The 25391-nt window shown below is 42.7% G+C and overlaps 1 protein-coding gene across 1 annotated transcript in view; it reads left to right on the plus strand.

Annotated features, from left to right (window-relative positions):
* The first annotated feature begins 10483 nt into the window (after positions 1-10483).
* Positions 10484-25391, plus strand: part of TGM7 (transglutaminase 7) — a 21302-nt gene continuing 6394 nt past the window's right edge. The window contains exons 1-7 of the mRNA XM_033107626.1: positions 10484-10547; positions 18623-18805; positions 19260-19505; positions 20167-20285; positions 21858-21986; positions 22078-22255; positions 24926-25064. Of these exons, the coding sequence (XP_032963517.1) occupies positions 10484-10547; positions 18623-18805; positions 19260-19505; positions 20167-20285; positions 21858-21986; positions 22078-22255; positions 24926-25064 (1058 nt within the window). The remainder of the gene's footprint in view (positions 10548-18622; positions 18806-19259; positions 19506-20166; positions 20286-21857; positions 21987-22077; positions 22256-24925; positions 25065-25391) is intronic.

Raw genomic sequence — 25391 nt, forward strand, 5'->3', positions numbered from 1 at the left:
GCATTTAATGGAACCAGAAGTTCCTTCATAACCAGCACCAAAGTACTGAAACACCCAGCACACCAGTAGAGGTCTGGGTCAGGCTGAGGGGAGCTGCAGGAGAGGGGCCATGGACTTTAGCAGAGGGAAGTAGGAGCCCAGCACAAGATTCAGAAAACAAAGTGGGGCCATCTGAACCTCAGCAGAACAACATAGGACACAGCAGGACCAGACACAGGGCATCCAAAATCAGAGAGGAGCCAAAGGTCTGTGCCCCTGGCCCTGTAAAGATATGTAAGCTCCCCCTACACTCAGAAGCCATCTTGGGAAGAAGGCAGGGAGAGACAGATATCTTGAGAGTGAAGAAACAGTCTGAACAGGGAGTGTATGTGTTGAAATGACTAAAGGCACAGAGTTATTTAAGGTTACACAGTTAGGAAATGGTGGTGCACCAGAGCTTGTACCCTCAGTCACTGCACTATACCTGGACAGACACTGAACAGGGTGAATTCTTGAGGACCTTGGAAGCTGCCTAGAAAAGCGTGGATTGGAAGAAATAGGTATTAGGGAGCCCTTGTGGATTCTGAGCTGGAGAATTACATGGTGTTTAAGGAAGATTAGTCTGGCAGAGCTCCACAGGACAAGTCAGAAGGGGAAATCTGGAAGCAGGATAAAATTAGACATCAGTATTTGTAACCCAGGCCAAAAATGATAAGAGCTTAAAATGGAGCAGTTACTGAAAATAGAGAGGAAGGAACACATCCTAGGCTATTTGAAATAATAATAAAATTAGTAGCAGAAATGTATCAAGTACTTGCTAAGTGCTGACACATTATCTCAATTATCACAGCAACTCTATGAGAAAGTAACTGTTATTTTTCCTATTTTAAAGAGGAGGCAGTTGAGGCACAGAGAGGTTAAGTAACAGGCCTAATGTCACACAGCTTTAAGTGGTAAAGCCAGTCATCAAATCCAGGAAGGTTTAATGTTGGAACTCAGGATCTTAGCCAATCTGCTTGACCATGATGCAGCAACAGGACCATATGACTCCTGACAAAAGGGGATAGGTGGTAGAAGAATCAGAGATCTCACTAAGATCTCTAGGTTTGGAGATTAGAAGATAGTAAAGCCATTGACAGAAACAGGTAGTTGGCAGGGAGAAGCAATTTAAGGAAAAAATGAGTTGACTGTGGAATATGTTGAGTATATCAATATGCCACACATAGATCAGATTTGTGAGGGCTAGGATGGGATTTCATGGGCCACAAGTGAGGTTATTAGGCCAAATCTGTAAATTTAAACTTGTAGTTAATGGGGAGGAGACAGTGAAGCCAATCTTTGAATTTTGTAGACACACATTTGTTAACTTGAATCCTCTGTTGCATTTACACTATGACAAATAATTTTTTTTAAAAAGTGACATATTACCACTCCCTGACATTGGGGACATTCACTCAGTCAAATGACAGGTGAATTTAGAAATCTAGAGAACATACGTTCTGCACTATTCTGCATTCAGCAGAAAACTTTCGTGATAACTAGTCCTTTGCAAGACTCAACAATTTCCAGTTGCTGGACCCAGCCTTGTTCTCAACAACGCCTTCATCCTTCCTTATTTATTATATCAAATATGGTGTCAACAGCCCATAGTCCTGCCTTCTCATTACCAAGAAAACTGAGTCATTTGCTGAAGTAATCACCATAGGTAAGCACATTAGGACAGTGGGTGAACTACCCAGAAATGGAATGGGATGAAAGGTAATGAAGTTCATTACCACCTGATCAACCTCTGTAGTTTTAGCCAAGAGCTCCTTCATCAAAAATAAGGAAGGCTGACAGAAGAGAAAGGCCCTAGTTGCTTTTGAAATAGTCATACTTGCTTCTATTTATTGAGAGCTGACTCTGTGCCCAGAACTGGGCCAAGTGCTTTCAATCATTGTCTCCTGTACTCCTCACAGTTATTTCGTCCCCTTTGAAGATGAGGGTACTGAGGCTTAGAGAAGGGATGTAATTTGTTCCTGGACCTAGGCTTATTGTAGAGGTAGGATTCAAATTCAGGTTTGAGAATCCTGTAGCAATCCAGTCTCAAGGTAGCGCTGAGGCTTGGACTGAATCCTGTAACACTGCATTAATCTGCCTTGTAAGACAACTAACTACCATGACAAAATGCCTTGACGTTTTATAGACCCAAACTGGAACAGTCAAGCTGGTACTTGAGGGAAGTACCTTTGAGAATGTGTTGCTGGTCAGACTGGCCCTACAAGCAGCATGAACCCTGCCCCTGAAATGTCCAAATTCCCTGCATTGTCAGCCCAGCAGCCTGAAACTCATTTTTGTTGACTTTGAGACCTAAGCTTTACGTAACTCTTCTCCGTCTCTACTACTTTCATGGGCTCAGGATTTCATGCCGCACTGAAGTCAAATAGCTAAGGCATTGGGCAGCAGCTGAATACAAGCCATCAAGGGGAACCATTGTCCTTTTGTCCAGAATAACCAACCAAGCATGAAACCATGATGGAAATGCGTGGTATTTCCTGGGGGTGACGCAGGGCAGGCAGCCACCCCAGGTGCTCAATGCAGAGATTGTAACTTTAAAACTAACAGGGATGGCCAAGTTTGGGAACTAGTGCTGTGGAATGAGTTAACCTGGAAGTCATTCTCTCATCCAGAAATTCTGCTACTTTTCTGTCAGGTGCCTTAGAAACCAGACTTCCTTTGGCTTCCATTTCATATCTATAACCTCATTTGCTGAAAGTCAAAAGTTAAGAGTGGGTACTAACTTTCAGATCCTGGAATAAACACCCACATAGAAGAAATGATATCTGTCCCGATATTAGACCCCTCTCGGGAGGCATCTTCTTTACTCCTTCATGAGATCACAGGTAAGTGTCATTTTCAGAGGGGCTATAATTCTCTGGCCCAAGTGGAAAACAGCTGCTTTTTTGAACCTTGAAACATTGATTGATGGTTACACTCAGCATCTCACCTGCCCCAGCCCTGAGGTGCTGCTGAAGTCACAGTACACCAAGGAAGGCCTGTGTCACTCTTAAACACTGTCTTGATGCTGTCTTTCAGGATGCTGTGTTTGCAAGGAAATGGGGCTTCCCATTCCCCTCCCTCTAACGAAAATCCTGAGTTGCTGCCTTCACAGGAGCTCTATTTTATTGACTCATCTGTAGATGTTTATGGGGTCATAAATAATAGGTCAGGGGAAAACATGGGGGCTCAAGAAAGGGAGACCAAGATGTCTGTAAAAGTAGTGAAGCTCTTACTTGACCCCAAGAAAACACCTCTCAGGAGATGAAGCTGTCTCTTAGTCAGGGCTTCTGGTGAAAGTGTTGAAATAATGGCTTACCCACATAGCCATCCTTAAATTCTGGCCTGGCCCCTTGCCTAGGTGTAGGATTTCATCAGCCAAGATTAGAAAACAGCCACACCTCACTTTAATGATTTTTGCCCAAAGTCTGTTCCAACCAATGAGAATCCAAACCAGAATAATCATTAACTTCACCACATACTGACTCAGAATGATCCTAACTTGCTTTCCTGTCAGGTTCTAAATAAACCTTTCAACACCTAGCCTGATGGCTTTCCTTCTGGTTTAAAAGTTGTTCAGGGAGTTGCAAGAGTTCATGCCACATGTGAACTGAACCTTCCCAAAATAATAAGCAGGGAATTGTCAGGCACTGGTGGAGTCCTCGGGCCTGCAACAGGAGTTTAGGAGCCATGGAACCATCAAATGCAAACCAGGGAAAGGTGCTCTGTATCAGAGATCAGAGGGGGCTTCGGGCCATGGCTGAAACCTAGTACAGAAACTCGGTGTGGACTGTACCCAGTGAGCTGGAGAATGTCCAGCAACCGGAGAAAAGATCAGAGTGCCATACTCCCTGTAAAGAAATAGTACACGTGGAAAAGGTAAGACCCTTTGTAGGCAGTAACATGGGTTATAGAAGAGGAACACATTTTAGAACCTGAATTCACCACTAGGTGACCTGAGAGAAGCCACATAATCTCTCTTGGGACAGTTTTCTCATTTGTAAAATGGGCTTGATAATAGTGCCTATTCACAATGTGCTTATGAAGAAAATGAAATGAAGCAAGAGTCCTACACGGTGTGCGGCAACTAGGAAATACACAAAACAAATGCTGGTTTCTGTTTCTTATTCTGCTTCCTGAAGTTCACATTAATCCCAGGTCATTCTGGGTTCTGCCACCCTAGACATGGGGGAATGAGGCTCTCAGAGGGCCCTGCACTTTGGAGTGGCTTCCTCCACGTTTTCTAAATCCCTCTCCCGCAGAGGCTGACAGTGCTGTGCAGCCTGGACCTGGTCCCACATGGGCACCAACCCCCACTTTACCTATCTCCATACCTATCCCTCCTCCCCACACACATGGGGTTGACTAGATGTCGTGAGGAGCTCCCAGACTCACATCTATGTGGTCATCCTTGGGCACTGTGGCCAGGACCAGGTTCCAGGAGGGTAGCCTGATGGGTATATCACTCCCATTGGCCAATGTGACATTTCTTTGAGGGATCTGGCAAGATTGAGCTGCCAGAATGGTATTGACATATTGACTTAGGGTGACTTAAATTTTTATTTAGACAGGAGCCCTACAAAAAAAATTTGTCCAAAGGTCCTGCAAACTCAAGGGTGGCCCTGCTTCTAAGAACCTGGAAAATCTTGTCCCCACAGATGGTTGGATTTAGTGAGATTTTTAAAGCATACTAATTATTAATACACTAGCTGTCAAAATTATCAAATGTCTGGACTCTATAAATGGCAACAATCGAAAACATTGTGAAAATTCTTGTGTCATTATTATTTCCCTCCCCCCTCCATCAGGTTCCTGTCTCTCTCACACTGTCACCAAATCCAGCCGGTTCTAATTCTGCATGTTTCTCAAATACAGTCCCTTCTTTCTATCCCTGCTGCCCTAGTCCAGCTCTCCAACGGCCCCTTTCTACCTGTACTATTGCAGTGACTGTACTACTTCCCTATTTTCCCCACACTGTTCTATCTACCACACTGACAGGGAAGGAGGAAAAGCCAACGTAAAAATGTTCATATAATTCATAGCAGCACCACTCACAATAGCCAAAGGTGAAAACAACCTAAATGTTCGTCAGCTGATGCATAAACAAAACAATGCTATGTTATTCAGCCATAAAAAGGAATTAGGTACTGAGACATGCTGCAACATGGATGAATCTCAAAAACATATGTTAAGTAAAAGAATCCAGTCACAGCAGGGTATATATTGTATGATTCCATTTATATGAAATATCCAGAATAAGCAAACTCATAGAGACAGAAAACAGATTTCTGGTTGTCAGGGGTTGGGAAAGGGAGAAATGGAGAATGATGCTTTCATGAGTGTGAGTTTTTTAGAGAGGAGTGATGAATATGTTCTCAAACTAGATAGTGGTGATGGTTTCACAACTGAATGTACCAGATGCCACTGAGTTACACACTGTAAATATTGTTAAAATGGTAAATTTTATGTTATGTGTTAGCACACTTAAAAAAAAAAATCTTCTATCAAGCTGGTCACTGTTACGGGCACCTGGGGATCAGTCCTCCCAGGACCCTCTGGAGAGCGGAGTAGAACATACCTCAGAATTGTCCGCTGTCAGGGAGTTGAGAGGGAGTATTTATTTATCAGATCCTAGCTCGCAGTAGTCAAGGATTGGCCGCTGGGGTATTGACTTTCTCTCCCCTTTTTAGGTTTGCATATGTTTGAGTGCCTAGTATGTCAGAAGAGTGTGGGAGACTCCTGATGATGTTAAGACACACTGCTGTCTGGTCACACCTGGATGTTGCAGATATAGATGGAGTTAAAAGTGGGCCAAAGGGATGTGAGGTAGGGCACGAGACGTGTCCAACACACCCTCAGTTTGAAATACTACAGACGCAGACTCATAGAAGTAGAAAGTAGATGGGGAGATGAGAAACAGGAAAGAGGGTTAGTGGATTCGTGTGACTTGCTGATCTTCATTTGAGCTTCAGAGTGTTGTATCCCTTCTCCTCTCTTTAAAACCATGATTAGCAGCTCTCTGTCCACAGCCTAACTAACTTCTCCCTGTACACCACGACCTCCTACTGTTCAAGCTTGCCCATGCAATTTCTTCCATAGGAATATTTCTCCTACTGCATCAGAATGTCCAGGTCACTCAACACTACTTTCTCTCCACCCATCAGCTTCCTCCTGCCAAACCTAGTTTAGAATCCATGGTTCATAATTTTAGTCACTCTCTCAAGATAGTTCTAGACCCATTTTATATTATCTTAGCACTTTTATACTATTCATCTGATAAAACTCCAACCCTGGTGAAATCAACTCCCAGGTTTCTCTATGACCACATGCTGAGATGGAGCCCCACTAGAGAACAAAAAGTAAAAAGTACATGACAGGGCAGATCTGTGATAGAAACTACCAAATCCATACTCTGATATATATTCTTTAATAGTAGAACCCTGATGTCTAGTTGGACACATTGTTGTCAGGGATAAAAGATTGTATTTTCCAGCTGTCCTTGAATGCAGGTGTGGTCATGCGAATGCGTTCCAGCAAATGAGAGAGAATGTGGAGTGGCAGGAAAGCTTAAAGAGAGTTGATTTAGCAGAACAGTTCCCCCCTCCCCCATTTTGCCTTCTGGTGCAGTTCCTGTGTCCTGAACCATGAGGTAACATTGAGGATGGAAGCCACAAGCCAAGATGCTGAAGTAAAAAGTAGTATTATAATAGTTTTGATTTCTGATGAAATCATATACCAGCCCTAGTTTTACCTCTATAATTCCTTTATATGAAAGAGAAATAAAGTTTGATTTATAAGCCACTATTATTTTGTGTAGTTTGTTTGTTTTTTAAATAATCACCAGAAGAGCCTGAAATTCTACCTAACAATCCTATCATTTTTTTTCCTGGTCCATTCATTCTGGAATTCTCCTCTGTGGCTATATCAAACTAGCACCACTCGCCTCAAATATCTGACTTTCTACTTCCCAGCTCATAGTCAGCTGATGACTGGGTCTCCTGCTTCACAAGCAAAATAGAAGTCAGCAGATCAGAAATCCCTCAAATTCCTGCCACAAACTTGCCTGCTTGCTTTCCCTGCCTTACTACCTTTCCTCCTGTTACTAAGAGACCATATCCCTCCTCCATCTGAGGTAAATCTCTCCACCTTAGGTCTGGGTCCCATTCCTCACATCTTTTCGGAAGCCATATTCTCTCAACTATTCCAGAGGTCATAAAAGAGTGTTTGTGGCCCACAGACATTCTGTGTTTGACTTATATAGCGTTTTTTCCTTTTATTTTTATTTGACTTAAAATAAGGAAAAATGGAAGGTAAAATCCATCATTTTTAGTGTATAATTCCACAAGTTTGTTTTTTTTTTTTAATTCCACAAGTTTTGACCAACACATATATTTGTATGTTACCATGAGGAATAATTCCGTCATCCCCAGAACACACCTGTGTCTCAGGCCAATATGTACAAGGAGCCTGTACGAGGAGCCAGTCTCTTTCCGTTCCTGCCACTCTCTCTGTTTCTTACATCCCCCTGCCTCACTCATTTGGGTTACCTACCTGGCCCCTCGGACATTTGAGTTTGAGGTACCTGGATTATTCATTCTCTTTCCCACCATCACACCATCGAAATCTCTCTCACTAAGGTGCAATAGTCTCCATACCACAAACTGATGGATACTTTTCAGACTTTGTTACTTGATGGCTTGACAACACTCTCTGCTTCTTGAAAAACTCTTTCTTTGGCTTCTTAGGACAAGCACCTCCTGGTCGCCCTGCTACTTCTGGCTGCTGTTCAGCCACATGGCCATCATCTCCTCTACTCAAACGTTAAATGCTGGACTTCCTCAAAGATCCAGCCTAGGCTCTCTTCTCACTCTACAACCTTTCCCCACACGCACTCCTCCAAACCCTTGGCTCCAATCATTATCTTTTTATGTCTCTAACCCAGATTTTTCCTCTCAACTATGGATTTGTCTATTCAATTTTCTAGTCACCTCTCTGTTATACATCTAATGAGCACCTCCAACTCAACCACAAACCCTGAACTTGACCCATTGTCTGATCCCCCAAGCTTGGTCCTCATCTAGTGTTTCCTATTTCAAGAATAGCATCACCATCCACCCAGAAGCATGAAGCCAACAACCTTAGAACACAGGATATCTCCTTCTCCCTCACTCCACAATCAATCAATCAATCAATTAATCAATCACTACAACATGTCATTTTTACTTTCTCATGCCTCTAGAATCCTCCACCGAGAACATCTCGAATGCTATTACCCTGGTCCAGGTCTCCAATATTTCGCACCTGTTTTACTGCAGGAATTTCCCAGTGGGTTTCCTTCAATTCACCTTTGCCTCCCTTCCCCATTCATCCTCCACACTCAACTCAGAATGATCTTTTTGAACATGAACCTGACATTTTATTACTCTACTTAAAACTCTTAATGGTTTCCCATTTCTCTTCAGAAAATACCCCAAAACAAAAATCTCTGGCATGCCTTCATCTCATACTATGCTCCCCTTTTCTCAAGAGACTTCAGTCACACTGCCCTTATCTCAGAAATGTTAGGGGAGTTGCACCTGCTTCTTTCTACTTGGGAAGTTTGTTCCCTTTGCAAGGAATGCTCCTTGCCAATCAGCATCATATTCCCATACTTAGAATTTCTCGACATCTTACAAAACAAAGGTCACTCTCTAGAGGAGCCTTTCTGTCCCGAACCCTCCACCCTTCCCCAGACTAACTAGGACTTCTGGAAATATGGTTTCAGAACACCATGTACTTGCTTATCTGGAGCTAAGTAATTAGTTATGAGATATCTGTCTCCCTTGGTAGAATGTAAATTCCATGAGTACAGGAACCACATCTATTATTTACTGTTGCACCTTCAGAATCTAGTTGAGTGCCATGCTCAATTTAATCAGTGATGTTTAGGTTTAAAACTCATAGCTATAAAAATCTTACTTCTAAAGCAGTACAGGAAAAACAGCTTTTGTTTTTTACAATTTTGAATCTCACAAGCCTTTCTTTTTACCCCTGTTAAAAAGAGTTGCTTTGTAAGGTGAGTTTTGGTGGCTGCGGGCAATTTCTATGCCCATTTCAGAAGCAGCCCTAGCTTTCTCCGCTTTCCCCACTTTGCCCTTGTTGTGCCTTTGGCCTGGAATGCATTTTTCATACCATTTCTCTCTCTCTAAAATCCTCTTCATCCTTCATGACCAGTGGCTGCTCACACATCCCAACGCCTTTCCCAAGCTCCTCCCTAGAAGACCTCCATTATTCTGAGCCTACTACTCAGGGCAGTTTCCTCTATAGAGGATATCTCTGTGTGTTTTGTCTCCACCAAAAGATGCCAAGCTCCTTGGGGTTAAGATTAGCTTTTAACATTGTGTGCCTCAAAACTTCTGATATGGTGCCATCAACATTACAGTCACTTAATACTTAAAAAATGAAGGAAGGAAAGAATGAAAGTAGTAGCGGAAACTGGGACACTCAGTCTTAATGGGACCCTTAAGATTGACCAAATAGAATTTCTTTGATTAACCTGGATAATAATATTATGGTTATTTTTAGAGAAACTTCTTTTCCCATTTAAGCCATCAAATAAAAATGAAAGGGTTGAAATAAACACATAAATAATATTTGAAATGTAAAAGCTTATTTTTACAAGGCAAAAATCATTACATTATTAAGTCTATATTTTCAAATAGGATGGCCAATTATTTTATATGAAAATTCTCATTTTAAACAAGTTCTGTCTTTAAGATACAGTATGATTGCAACCAAAAAAACTTACCTTAGCATAGACAAAACAGGAAGGAAATTTACCAAAATGCACACTCCCCTACACCATTTATAAAAAATCTATGTTCAAAATATATTTAATATGAATTAGGACTTTTATTACAAAGAACCAAAGAGCTGTTTTTTTTTAAATTCTGCCTTCCTCAAAAGACCATCTATTTCTACTACAAAAGATTCTTCCACCAATACCCAAAGTGCTATTTTTTTTCTGAGCCAAGGTATAGTAAGTATGATAAAAATAAAGTCCCCAGGGTGCTCAGTAAACATTTGTTAATGAGCAAGTTTAATGCATCCAACTGAGGACCATTTCCTAAATATAGTCAACACATGATAAAAGTCAGAGGATGTGACAGAAAGCTTTGGTTACAATAGGCGCAGAAACTTTCTCTATGAATCACACAGATTAACCCAGGGAATTAAGCACCTCTCTTACATACCTTTGACAATGGCCGGTAAATGTGTAAATAGTTTTATGTTTTCTCTGCAGCACTATTCTTTTACCAAACTAAATTCTTCCTCTGGGAGTGTTGACTGGATACTTCTGCTTCTATCCTTAAACTGTGACTCTGGTAAAATACCATGTCCATATATCCAGCCATGGTCCTCCAACTCCTTTTCTCACTTTCTCTTAAAAATATTTTTTCCTCCCTGATTAAAAACATCTTATGGGGGGATGGGGGGTGCGGCCCGGTGGCTCAGGCGGTTGGAGTGCCTTGATCCTAATGCCGACGTCACCGGTTCGATTCCCACATGGGCCAGTGAGCTGCAGCCTCTACAGCTAAGATTGTGAACAACGGCTCTCCCTGGAGCTGGGAGGCCGTGGGCTACTGGCCGGTGGCCAGTGTGAGTGTTCAGCAGCCAGCGTGTCATAATACCAGCATGGGCCAGGGAGCTGTGTCCTACACAACTAGATGGACAAACAAGGGCTTGAACGGGAGAAGAAGGGAGAAAAAACAAACATCTTACCCTCCTTCGGTGGAATTTTCTTTTCTTTTTAATTTAGAACAGTATAAATAAGGAAATCACAATCAGTCACAATCTCACTACTCTTTGACAATCACAATTTATTATTTTCTTCCATTTGTTAAAAATGAGTCTCTCTGTCTAAACAACATTTTTTTTACACCATTATCCTGCTCCCCCCCTTAACATTATATCATAGGCATTTTCCCTGTCATTGGAAAATACCAAGTTCAGTTTTCCTCAATAGCATAATAATTCACCATTTCAATGTACCTCATTTTCCTTCAAGATACAAAACTCTCTGGGTCCTAATGGGCTGTTCAAAGGAAGTTTCATGACCATTTATGGATGACCTTCCTGAAGGCAGCTCTGTTCTTTACAATTCCCTATCTCAACACTGTCGGGTGATGCCTGACACAAGAATGAGCTGGTTTAGAGTGAATCGGGTCCCAAGCCTTGAAGTGACAGAGGTGCCAAGGGACAGATCCAAACCAAACTTTGCCTTCCATGTCACTGAGTCTTCTCAGCTAAAAAGGAGGCCACAGAAACAAATCTCTCAGCAATTTTTAAAAAGGCTTTGGATAGCTCTTTTCCTTAAGCTGAGATGCACCCGGAACAGTGGGAAAGTTAAGAGCCGGAGGAATACTAGGAGGAGGAGGAAACGGCAGCCCCACCCAGCTCAGCAAGGAAGGAAAGTTTCTAGTCCAATGACTGTAAATACTCAGAGAGACAATTAAGTCTAGACTCTTAATAGTGATTAGTTGAAGGGCCCTGGCTGACAGAAGGAGGGAGATGAATCAGGGTGAGTACTGGGAACCTAACTTTTCTGAGGTACCAAGAGAGGGCAGCTGTATGGAGAGGGTAGAAGGTGAACAGAAAAGACAGGGGGACCTAAACTGAGGTGATAGTTCATTGTGTAATCTGGCTACTTTCTCTCATTTCTTTACCTTCATTCAGGCCCTGGGGCACAAGTCATGCAGTCATTCATTTTCTTATAAATGGATGCGGCTTAACCCCAAAGCTGTGGACACCTTATCTTTAATATGGTGGGACTGGAATGGCCTTGGGAAGTTGGAGGGGACCCACAAGTACCTTGACCTTTACCACTTGGTGTTTGGTGCCCTTGGTGCTTGAGAGGCCATTTATGTGGCTAACTGTGGAGCCGTGGGAGGACCACCTCTTGGTTCCTAGACCTTCTCCTGGTCCAGTTTCTCCTCAGGCACTCAGTTCCCCATAGAGAGATGCTGTTCCTGCCTTCTGAGCTCAGGCCCCTTTTCGAGTAATCTCAGAACCTCTGCTCCTCTGCTACAGGGAGTGAGAAAAACAGGGTCCATCCAGCAGGCTGGGCCAGCCTGGCAGACAAATGGGGCCTGCCAGCAGAGGGCACTGAACACGGATTACGTATTTTTTTAAATTGTGTTCTAAATTATATATCATAGAAATTATTATAACTTAGAGATGTACATGGCATTTTAATACAAGTCAGAGTTTAATAGAGAAAGCTCGAAAGGCTGTTCATATGCTAGATTCCAGCATATTTTGGGGCTAAATTCTAAGGTATTTTTTTCCTCTCAGTTATCCCCAATTATAGTAAGCCTAAAATGTCATAGCTTCTTTAAAAATACTATATTTTAATTAACAAGTAATACATAAAAAATTCATGCTTGTAATAAAAAGTTAAAAGCTCATATATTAGGATAAAAAAAGTCCAAGTCCCCCTTTACATACATATGTACTCACAATCTGCCTTTTTTCCTCAGGAAAGAACTGTTAATTTAGTTAACTGTTTCCAAATAATTCTAGATTATATGAAATTGTTTGTTTTATAAAATGAGATTATATAATATATATTATCTGATACTTGCTTTTTAAAACAACTTAATCATATATAAGAAATCTTTGCATGCCACGGCACATTTTGGTCTATCAAAAATTTGAAACAAATTATATTTTTCCATTCTGGGCACATAACCACAATTTATTTAATAAATTTATTAATTTGTTTATTACTATGCCTTGTTCATGGACATTTAGATTATTTTCAATATTTTGCTCTTATAAACAATGCTGCAGTGAACATTTCTGTTGATATACTTTTGTATATGTGTGCAACTGTTTTTCGTTTGAAAGATTTCTAAAAGAAGAACTGTTGGATCAAAGACAATATCTATACTTTAAGTTTTGATGGATATTGTAAGGGAGGGAAAATTTACCTTTTTTTTCCCCCCTCCACCCTTAGGTTCCTTGGCTGGGGACCTATAAATTAGACTGACAAAAGACAGATTAACAAGAGAAAAACAAATAGAAGTTTATTAACATGTGCATTGCACATACAGATGGGAGCATACAGTGATGAGTAACTCAAAGTGGTGGTTAGAATTTGGGCTTAAATAGCATCTTCACCAGAGAACAATGAATTTTTAGAGAAGTGAAAGACAAAGGAAAAGGACTTTGAGTTTCTAGGGCAGCAAATTGTAGAATGGTAAATATATGGGAGAACTAATGGAAGATAAGGGCTAGTTAATAGTTTGTAACGTAGATTCCTCTGGTGCTTCTCTGGACTGATAAAGGTCTAGAGCTCTCTCTGGTGATTAATTTCTGTTCTTCCTAGAGAGGAGAGGAAGGACACTTTTACAAATTTATGTCCTGCTTTTAGGTAAATGGGGGGAGGACAGAGAGTTTTTCTTGTATTTGCTTCTTCTCAATTGCCTTTAGCTCAAAATAACTTTTATTCCAAAGCGGCATATTTACCCTTCAATATCAACCAATTTCTCTAAAAACTCTGTATGAATCTACACTCCCTCCGTCAAATACGTGAGATAGTCTGTTTCCATATACCCTTACAAAATTGGTTAAGAGTATTCTTTTAAATATTTTTGAATGAATCAAAGAGGTGATCTCATTATTGATTTAGTTCTCATTTCTCTGATTATAACAATAGTTCTTAATATTTACAGAAACTTTATACATTATGGATATTAATCCTGTGTTATATCTGCTGCAAAAGACATAATGATTAACTTGTGAAGCCAGCTGAGAACACTTCTCCTGCCAGCAGCGGTTTGAACGCTGAGTACTGGTGTAAACAATCAAACAATACAGTTAATCATGTAGACACCATTCAATGAAAATAATGTTTCAAAGAAACAACATAGCAGTACCTGATTAACTCACAAATAAGTGGTTCATAGTCTAAGAAATTGCAGAGCAGGAGAGAGACCAGGTGGGTCCTGGAGCTGGTTCTGCCCTGAGCAGCTGGCATTTTAGCATGAGGAGGTTGAGGTGGAGCTGTGGTTTTGTGTTCTTTGGATCCCTAGGGCCTTACAGAGAAGTCAGGACGACTCCGCCCCAGTTTTTCCACCACAGCAGCTTCTCTTAGATTTGTTCATTATGTTTTTATTTGAATAAAGCATGATATTCATTTACTTGGGGGGAAAAAAAAAAGGTGGTGGTGGTGGGGGGGAACCTCCAGAGCAGTAGCACAGGCCAGAGGTTAAAAATCTAGATTCTGGAGTCAAACTGTATATTTAAACGACAATTTTGCCACTTACTAGGTAGGCGAGGCTGGGAAATTTATTTATTTATTTATTTATTTATTTATTTATTTATTTATGAAATTTATTTAACTTCACTGATCTCTGTCTGCTCATCAGTAATATGGAGTTAATAATAGATTGTTGGGTATTTATAGGGATAGGAAATAATGCATATTGCATATAGAGCCTGAGCTTAGTAACAGTAAATGTTAGCTAGATAGTAAAGTATTGTTACAGATGCTAATATACAGATGCTAATATACCATGTTCTGAAATGTTTGGGAAGGGTTTCATGGAGGAAGGAGATGGTGAGTTTTGTTTGAAGTATGGTTACAACGGGGACATGTAGAGATTGGGGAAGGGGCAGGGACCATCCAGAGGTAGAGCTGTGCATGATCTATCTGGAGGCTACGACACGAGTGAAGCAGTTTATTTATGGCTATTGGGAGATAAGATTGGCTAAATAGGTTGGGACCATATTGTGAAGGGCTTTGAATACTTGACAAGGAATTTAGACTTGAACCTTTAGGTAAGAAGACATTTTTACTCTTGCACATTTAAAGACTCTTCATACAGAAACTCTCCATATAATCTCATCACATAGGAATCTTCCTATGCTCTCACACAGATGACCCTTTCACAATTTTCAAAAGGGAAGAAATGAAAAAGAATGAAGTATTTATCAAAGTCCCAAACTGACAATAATAATGAGGAGTAGAAAAATAAAAGACATTGACCAAGAAGCAGGACTAAATATAGGGACAAAAGCAGGAGAAGGGAAGGAGCCGAGTTCACCAGACATCGGATGGCAGGTTCCAACTCTCTCTGCTGGCTGTGCTAAGTATAACTTAACCTTCGCCATCTCCACCTGGAGCTTTCCAGTCTTTCACCAGTAGGCTGATTGCCTAGGCTATTGTCAGCAGTGGACTCTTTTAACCTGCCCCAGTCTTCATCCCAACTCGCTGTGTCCTTAGGAAGCCCTGGAAATCAAGGTATTTCAACCTGTGTTTATTAGACTACCACGTGTCCATGGACGCCAGTTCCTTGCACTCCTAGGGTAGTCCCTCCTTTCATTTTACCAGCATCTTTGTTTAGATTCTCATTAGGCTTTGCCTAAGATTATTGCGACAGCGTTCTCACTGCCCTTCCCATGTTAGTGTTTTTTTCCCTTCGGTCTGGGCTACATACCACAATTGGATTAATCCAGATTACATGCCACTCCTGTTAAAAAACCTGCCTTTAATCAAAGTAACACTTTTCTCTAAATAAAAAAAGAATATGTGTTCAAAGCAAAAGCTTGGAACACCCTAAAAAACTCAAAGAAAAATGTCCCATAATTTCACCATCCAAAGATAATCTGTAACTTATGGTTTTTTAGTCTTTTTATGTTGCTTTCTAATATCTCATGAATTATTTCCCCATATTCTTTGTCCTTTTCGTTGATTACATCAAATGAGAGGAATAAAGTTTATGTATCCAACTCTTATTGTAGGATATTTGGGTTGCACTGAACATTCTTATGCTTACATTTTTGCACTGAAATTATGATTTTTTTAAGGAACAATTCCTAGAAGTGGCATTTATGGCTCAAAGGTATTTATGTTTTAAGGCTTTCTTTTATTTTGTAATAAATATTGATACACTGCCCTCAGACAGGTGTAACATGCTATTCTCCCATCAGGGATCGGTGTGCTCATTACCGCTGAAGCAGCTTCTTGGCGCTGCTTCCCCCACAGGCTTTTCTCCCTCTTCTCTCCTACAGCCCCACTTCCCTCTGGTCAGGTCATTCTCCTCGCTCTTCACACATGCATGCACGTATCCATTCGGCAAACATCTCTGAGCGCCTACAAGCGGAAGCAGGAGACTATGAAGGTTTAGAGGGCACCTGGAACCAGCTCTGGAACCGGCCCACCTGAGTTTGAATCCCAGCTCTGCCCTGCAACTTCCTCCCCATCAGGAACAATATTATAATAACACCTCCATAGCGAGTCTGTGTGAGATTATAAAGGATTTCAACCATGTAAAACACTTCAGATAGTGCCTGGCGTGTAGTAAGTATTAAGTAAGCCGTAAGAACGCTAGGTATAATTATCAGCACTTAGTAACCATGTTCCATTCTAGGCAGGTGTGAGAAGATGGAAGTTCTGTTTCCATTGAACTAATTCTAGATATGATTAAGTGATCCACAGAAAATCAAGAGGGTGTTGAGGTGGTAAGTGATCATAAGATGGAGGGTAGGGCATTATGTATTCAATGGTCAAAGAAAGCCCCTGTGCAGTGGTTACCTCTGGGTCAAGACCCAAAGGGAGAGATGGAACCGTCCAGAAGAGCAGGGCTGCCTGAGGTTTTGGTCTCTCAGAGGGCAAGAGCTAAGAATCTCAGAATTCATTAAAGGCAGATAGCTGTTTTAATGACTCCTTTTTTTTTTTAAGGCTGATAATACATGGGGATATATTTTGATCCTTTTACATTCTTGTCTTCATATTAATCAAGTGGCAGGAATCATGTGGCTGGGGCTCACCTCTCCTCTTACTTGTCATTAACTCCAGTGGGCCAGTGGCCAAGTCCAGAAGGCTTTGTGAGAGCTGACGTGTTTTTACTAATTGATTCTGTTTGATTTCTTGCTTTGTTGAACCTCTTCCTGATCCTCTTGGCTTCCCCCACCCCCTTCCCCCACCAAGGCCTTCCCTTTAGTGCTCTGAAGTCATTGTCTCCCTGACATGAAGGCACGTCAGTGAGCCGAAAACATAATTATTTTAAATGGAATAAAAAAGAAAACCTGAGCCTACAACGGAGAATGTGTTTTCTCCATGCACTGCAACCTGGGGCATGAAGAGGAAGACAGCTTCCTTCTTCCTCCCCCCTTTCCTTCTCAAACTAAGAGTCAGCCTGGCAAGGCAAAATTGAGTTGCCTGCCCTTACTATGCTTTGAGCAGTGAACAGCAGCCAGGAAATGTTGCCCCCAGTCCTGGTCCCCCTATGGAAGGGAAGTAAGCACTCCTGCTTGTTTTGGGGATCTGATCTTTCAGGGTGCACTGGCAATTGGGCATTGCATATGGGGTGCAGAGGCTTTCTGGGAAGGCTCCATGGGTCCTGGTATGAAAATGTCAGACCCCTCAGGAACAAATGAGAAGCAACCAGTTTCCAATAGGCTAGACCAGTTGCTATCAAACTTTTTGACTATGACCCACAGCTTACATCATGACTGGGAAAAAACTCGAGTTTTTCCTTTAGAATGCTGTTTGACAGCAGCCCTAGCTCTACCCACTAGATGCCAGTGGCAGCCTCTCCCCCGATTGTGACAACAAAAAATGTCTCCAGACATTGCCCAATGTCCTCCAGGGGACAAAATTTCCCTGGTTGAGAACCACTGAGATAAATTAACGTACTACTCGGGGGAAAGACCTAATGGATTTTGCTGATAGAAATGCAAAAATCAATAGCAAAAACAACAAAGCAATGCAGTCTGAGGTAACATATTACTAGTAATAAGAACATGTAATGATCTGAGTGCTTACTTTGTCCTGGCTGCTATGCTAAGGTGTTTACATGTGAATCCTCACTTAATGCCCACTTGAACCCTAGGGGGTAAGGGTACCATTGTCTCCATATTTCAGCCAAGAACACTGATGTCCAGGAACATTAAGTGACTCGCTCAAAGTCTCGCAGCTGAGGTGGTGAGAACCTGCACTCTTGCCCACTGTGCTAAAAGAGTTTTAAAACTGTACACTAGGAGCACCCATACAGTCGCACCCCAGGTAGCAGTCAGTGCCCTCATATACCTGGAACATGGCTGAGAAGCAAGAAATAAGCTACAGGTAACCCTGAGGCTCCCACCTACCCAGTATCCTAAAGCAGGGACTTGCCTGTAGCTGAGGTCCTAACCTCCAGTCAGCTCATTGACTTAATTCCCACAAAATTCTAATTTGGTCTTTCTTTTATCAGGAGAATTAAGTAACTTCTAGAAAGATAGTCAACAGAAGGTTAAGGGTCTGTGGTGGCACTTCAAGGGTTAAGTTTCAGTTATCTGGAAATCATTTGCTTCTGGGACCCTCATCCTCAAGCACTGTGGCTCTGGATCCAGGTACAGAGGTTGCCGGGATCATCGTCCTCCCACTCTTGGGCCAGGACCTACTGAATTGTCCACTGAGACTGAGTCTTGAAACCAGGGAGCAGGTGGCAGAAGGGCTAAGATCTGGACAAGAATCTTACCTAAGTCAGAGCCAGGTGCCAAAGAAAGGATTGCGAAGCATTGGGATGCTGAGCCCAGGGAGCCACAGCTGGACAGTGACGTGTCCCCACTTCTTCCCTAGTGGCAGCACTGGAGCTCAGGTCCGTCGACCTGCACAGCCCCAGGAACAACAAGGGGCATCACACGCAGGAGATGGGCCTGAAGCGGCTCATCGTGCGCCGGGGCCAGCCTTTCGTGCTCCAACTGCATTTCAACCGTCCCTTCCACCCTGGGACTGACCGCGTCATCTTCGTGGCTGAGACTGGTGAGTCCCCCTGACCCAAGGCAAAGTTCACCTGTGGGGCCCCTGTCTCTCCTTTCTCAGCTGCCGTCCCTCTCTTCCCCTGGGAACCACCAGGATGCTATTAGTGCTCAGCACCCTCTTAGTGCTGTTAAGAAAAGATTCGGCCAACTCAGCAAACTGAAACTGTGATAACAACAACCAACCTTTAAGTACACTACAGGCTCTGTACTAGTCTTTACACAACGTTAACTCATTTAATCCTTTTAGGAGGGCACTATTATGATCCCATTTTATAGATAACAAAACTGAGGCCCAGAGACCTTAAGTGGTTTGTCCAAGGACACCCAGTGGCAGTAAAAGCCTTAAACCAAAAGGATTAACAAATGGTGGGAGAAGGTGAGGGTCCTTCCAGGACACTTGGACTCATGTCACATAGATTTCGAGCCTCACACTGGGGTCACTGTCTCCTATACAGGACCGGCACCCAAGGAGCTTCTGGGAACACGAGCCACGTTCTCACTCACCAAGACCAGAGGAGGGAATGTCTGGAGTGTTTCTGATTTCACCATTGACTCAAATTCACTCTTTGTCTCCCTTTTCACACCAGCCAATGCAGTCATTGGCTATTATACTCTAAAGCTAGAGATCTCTCAGGGCCAGGGTCACGGTGTGACTCACCTGCTGGGGACTTTCATCCTGCTTTTTAACCCTTGGAGTTCAGGTATGACTTTCTCACCTGATCCACTGGGAATGCTCTGTGAGGTTCTACTTAGAAAGCCCAAAAGATGACACACTGCATATTTATGCAATATATTACCATGTTCTCATTAACAATCATCTTCACAAAGAATTTTTAATGGCATGATGAAATTGTTCATGGTATGTTAAGTAAAACAGATTAGGAGATGGAACACAATGTGATACGTAATTGCATTACATATATGTGTGATATGTAATTGTATTACATATATGTGCAGAGAAAGAGAGACTGGCTGGCTAGAATACACCAAAATGTAATGGTGGGTGTCTCTGAGACATGAGAATGAGTGATTTTCATTCCATCATCTGTATTTTCCAAATCTATACAATAAGCTTGCCGCTTCTGCAATTAGGAAAAGATAATCATTATTTTTTTAGTATATGTGCTGCCGAAGCGAGCACAATATTACTTTTTTAAATAATTATTTTTTAAAATAAAAGATTATATCTCTGGCCTCTAGAAAAGCACATAGACTTTTAAGGGGTTTACTCTTGATTTCTATTGCCGTCAATCCACTGCTTCTCCTATTTTCCAGCAAGATACTTTCATTACTGTTTTTCAATCTTATTACTCTGTTTTTTGGTTTGGGGTTTTACCCCCTCTACTACTCTTAACCGCTCAGAGGATGACGTCTACCTGCCAAGTGAAATACTGCTGCAGGAGTACATCATGATGGACTATGGCTTTGTGTACAAGGGTCATGAAAGATTCATCACCTCCTGGCCCTGGAACTATGGGCAGGTAACACTAACACGGGAAAGTGGGCTCACAAAGGGCCACTAACAAAAGTCAGGGTGTGCAGTGCAGCGCCCATTTCCCATCCAGTGAAAGAGGCAAGGAAGGGAGGGAAGATGCCTTTCTTTTTTAGCTTTTAATATTTTATTATGGAAACCTTAAAACATAATCCAAGTAGACAGGCTACTATAATGAACCTCCATGAACCTGTTTCTCAGCTTCAATAGTGATCAACTGAGGTTGAATCTTGTTCCATCTATACCAGGGGTTTGCAATCTATGGCCCGTGGGCCAAATGTGGCCCACTGCCTATTTTTGCATGGCCTATGGCTAAGGATGTTTTTCATATTTTTTAAATTGTTGAAAACAAAATTTTTAAAATATTTTGTGATGTGCAAATTATATGAAGTTCAAACTTCGGTGTCCACGAATACCATTTTATTGGAGCACATACTCATGTGTGTAGGTATCATTGGTGGCTGCTTTTGTACTGCCGCAGCAGAGCCGAGTAGTTGAGACAGGGCCCTGTGGCACACAAAGCCTAAAATATTCGCTATCTGGTCCTTTACAGAAACAGTTTGCTGATCCCTGTTCTATAGTCCTCCATCCCCATGCCCCATCTCATCACCGGATTTTTTTGAAGCAAATTACAAATGCTATATCATTGAAGCCAGTAATGTTTCAGAATTCAACTCTAAAGGTTCATGACTCTTTCTGAAAAACAACCACCATACATTATCACAACTGAAAAAATGAATAGCAATTCTCTAATAACATTAACTATCCAGTGAGTATACAGAGCGGGGGGACCTTGGATTCTGGGCAACTTTTCCACTGTCAACCACCAACCACGGCTGGTGTAGTTTCTTTCTTCCCCCCATTGCCTTGTCAGCCCTGTTCGTATACACCAGGACTCGGGGGAAGCAGAGAGCCTTGCTGAAGAAGATCAGTTTCCCTGTTCTCCAATTGTGACAAATTGTGTAATTTTTTGAAACAGAGACAAATACCAGTGCATTTGGCAGCCAAAAGGGTTGCAACATGTCACAAAAATATGTTGTACATGAATGTCAGGAGCCTACACTGGCTTCTGCGCTGACAGCGTCAGTGCTGAGTCCTCTACCTGATTTAAGGCCCTCCCCTCTCTTCTCCTCCTCACAGCCTGGCCCTATATAGATCCATCTGAGCTTTTCCCACAAGTCCTCCAGAAGTGAGAATCTCTAAGCCCCTGTCCTTGGTACCAACCATGTACAAAGACCTCAGGCAATCGCCCCCACCCTCCTTGAAAGCCCACCTGATCCAATAACCTTCTCTGATCTCTTCAGTCAACAAAGATCTTTCATCTCTCCGAATTCTGTTTGCATTTCCCATCAGGTCAGCCGCACAGGTCAGTTTTTCAGAATTCTGTGTCGAATACATTCCCCATTTGATTTATAAACTCTTCGAAGACAGGCCATTGTCTGATATTTAGCTCCACCTCCAACCCCATACACCCTTCCCAAGAAGTCTATACTGACTTGAAGTTTCAGAATTCTAGATCCTTTTGTGTTTCTCTTTTTTGTCCCTTGCACTCACCTGGAAGTTTGAAGAGGACGTCATAGATATCTGCTTTGAGATCCTGAACAAGAGCCTGTACTTCTTAGAGAACCCGTCCAAAGATTACTCCCAGAGGAACGACGTGGTGTATGTCTGCAGGGTGGTGAGTGCCATGGTAAGGACAGAAGCTTCTTCCCCCACCCCTATCGGAGGACAGTCTGAGGTTCCTCCAGGCACTGTGGAAACCCACGATCTGTTCTTTGCAGATCAACAGCAACGATGACAACGGTGTCCTGCAGGGGAATTGGGGCGAGGACTACTCCCTGGGGGTCAGCCCCCTGGTGTGGAATGGCAGTGTGGCCATCCTGCGGCAGTGGGCAGCCAGGGGCGGGCAGCCTGTGAAGTATGGACAGTGCTGGGTTTTTGCAGCTGTCATGTGCACCGGTGAGTGAGGGAAGATGGAAATGCAGACTCACTCATTTCATCTTCATTATAACCCTTTGAGGTGGGGCTCTGATATTTTCATTTTCACATGAGTTAACTGTGGCTTGCCCACAGCCCCACAGCTAAGGAGTGGTGGGCACTCAGCTCTTAACCAGCATGCTCTATAGACTCAAGAAATCCTGTACCTTTACCCAGGAGGGAGGTTGGCCTGTTGTAGTCACTTCGCAATCTCCTAGATGGAGCAGTTAGACTATTAAGATGGTCACCTGGATAGAAGAGCTTGTGGTCCCAAAGTGGAAGCAAAATTGGCTTCTTTCTGCCACCTGCTCAGGCTTCTAAGCTCAAGGTGAGCCTGGAGTCTGGGACAGATTGGGGGAAGCTTGAGGTACAAGCAGATGATCTGGGAGAGCCTATCTTACGTGCAGGTAGAGCTGGCAGTTCCCAAATACTTCTCAGAGATATTCTTGAGAAGTTACCATTAGAGATTTGTTACTTTGCCAACCATCAAAAAAGCATCAATGTTTTATGCATTAGTTATTTACAATTTAGTGCAGTCATTGATCAGACTATCTGTAAAGATGAGGGAAAGATGGAAAGTACAGAGGTGCCTGCCTGCCTTCTCCCTGTTACACTGTGGTGATCAATCATTGTTGGCTGAATTTACAGATTGGCTGAGTTGGAGAATGATGGAGCACAGAGCAGGGAGGACAGAGACGCGTGACAAAGTTCTAGATTTTTCTGAGAGGGGCGGCACAGCTTGGCAGTTATGTATAGGTGCTGTCAACAGAGAAGTTTAAATCTGTTCAAATCATATTGCTCATCTGTTTTCACTGGAAAATGCTCAGCAAAGCACCGGCATTTAGTATAGTCAAATTTGTCCTGGGCTGGGAAGTCCCTGACTAGGCAGGTATTATGGAGGAGGGCTTGGGCCGTTAGGCCCTGGGATCAGCAGAAGAAGGTCTGCATCCTTGCTCCGCCTGCAAACCTCTCCCCACTCCCAGGCCTTAGAGTTCTGAGACCACTGAGCAAGAGCAGAGCTGATCCTGTCAAGCTGTTTCTGGCTACTTGTAACCCTAGTCTATCTCTCACCCTTCCTAAGGGTTTGTGAAAAGCCCAGGAGCTGTGCTGGAAGTGGAAAAGTGATTGTGGACCGGTGGCACTCTTTGGGGCTTTTGAATAAATTGAAACAAAACGACTGGTCAATCACAAAAGTGCTTTTACATTTCACAGCCTTGTAATCCTCCCAGCAGCTTCAATAGGCACCATCTGCTCCTCCTGAGCAGGAGAAGGGTGGGATGAACTTCTCTCTAAACTCCTCAGCTTGCTGGCATAGGAGGGGACCTGTGTTCCAAAGGTCACACCTGGTTATTGCCTTGATTTCATCTGGCCCTGGGCACGTATAGGTGTGTATGTGTGGTGTGTGGTATGTGTGGTGCGTGTGTGTGTGTGATGATGGTGGTGATTTAATATCTGCTTTGTGTGACGAGATCAGTGAAATTTTAACTCAGCTTTAAAAAACCTTTGTAGCATGATCCTAAGAGCCACAAGAGGGCGCTGTTGCATTATCAAAGATGGTCATTGCCTCCTACATACAGGTTCCAGCTTTAAAAAACCTTTGTAGCATGATCCTAAGAGCCACAAGAGGGTGCTGTTGCATTATCAAAGATGGTCATTGCCTCCTACATACAGGTTCCCTTTGTTTCTGAAGTCTTCCATTTATCTCTGTTAAGTCTATCTTGCTCTTTTATCTATTCTCTGATTTCTTTCTGACCTCCTTCAAACCCTTGTCTTTCAGTAGAACTAGATCCAGAATTTCAGAACTGAAAGTCATCTAGTCCAACTCTTTATTTTATTTTATTTTTTTTAAAGATTTTATGGCGGAAGGGGAACAGGACTTTATTGGGGAACAGTGTGTACTTCCAGGACTTTTTTCCAAGTCAAGTTGTTGTCCTTTCAATCTTAGTTGTGGAGGGTGCCGTTCAACTTCAAGTTGTTGTCCTTTCAGTCTTAGTTGTGGAGGGCGCAGCTCAGCTCCAGGTCCAGTTGCCATTGCTAGTTACAGGGGGCGCAGCCCACCATCCTTTACGGGGACTCAAGGAGTTGAACTGGCAACCTTGTGGTTGCGAGCTCACTGGCCCATGTGGGAATCGAACCGGAGGCCTTCGGAGTTGGAGCACGGAGCTCCAACCACCTGAGCCACCGGGCCCCCACCCCCAACTCTTCATTTTGTTACACATTAGGGGATAAAGACCCAGAGAAGTTAAGCTACTTACTTAAGGTCACACCGCTTCTCCTCTGACACTGGCCACATTGTAGGCCTAAAGTTTTCTTTAGAATTATCAAATGTTTTAGGTTGTTTTTAATTTGGAAAGCTGCTGAATGGAAAAATTTCTAAATGACAAATTGAGCTGTTGTTAATTGTTTTAAATTATCCTCAAATGATTTTTTTTTTCTCTCCTGGTGGGATGGAGACCATCAATAAGGCAGGTAGGCAGCAGGGTTCTGGGCCTGAGTGAGGTGCTCTGAGGATAAAGGAATTACAGGTATGGATCTGCAAGAATCTTGGCCTTCCTTCTCTTGTCCAGCTAGAAAGTTAGAAAGTATGCTTGGGAAACCAATGATTCTGCTTGAAATGAACTCAGTGATTCTCCATGCTTTTCTTCACATTAGTAATGAGATGCTTAGGTGTTCCAACCCGTGTTGTTTCCAATTTCCGTTCTGCACACAACGTGGATGGGAACTTGACCATCGACACCTACTATGACCGAAATGCCGAGATGCTGTCAACTCGGAGACAAGACAAAATATGGTAAGGGGCACTGTCTCAAACAGATGTCTGCTCTCTCCCAGGTAGAGGAGGAAAACTGGCCTGGTTCTTTCTAGCTGTGAGGCAGTATTGCCCTCACAGCTGATCCTCAGAGAATAAGTCCCCAACCCAGGACACTGTTCTGGGGAATTAGGTCTTCACACTAAACTCATTTCAGAGACAGAAGACTATGGGATAACATTCTGAAGCCCACAACCAAATGAATGGATCGTGCATCTTCTGAATGCTGACCTCAAAATCTGCATTCATTTTACTCTTCCTTCCTTGGGTCTTTCTGTTTGCACCATTCTCTGTTTCCCCTGTCAGGGC

Source organism: Rhinolophus ferrumequinum, chromosome 6 (genome assembly GCF_004115265.2).
Source record: "Rhinolophus ferrumequinum isolate MPI-CBG mRhiFer1 chromosome 6, mRhiFer1_v1.p, whole genome shotgun sequence".
Lineage (NCBI taxonomy): Eukaryota > Metazoa > Chordata > Mammalia > Chiroptera > Rhinolophidae > Rhinolophus > Rhinolophus ferrumequinum.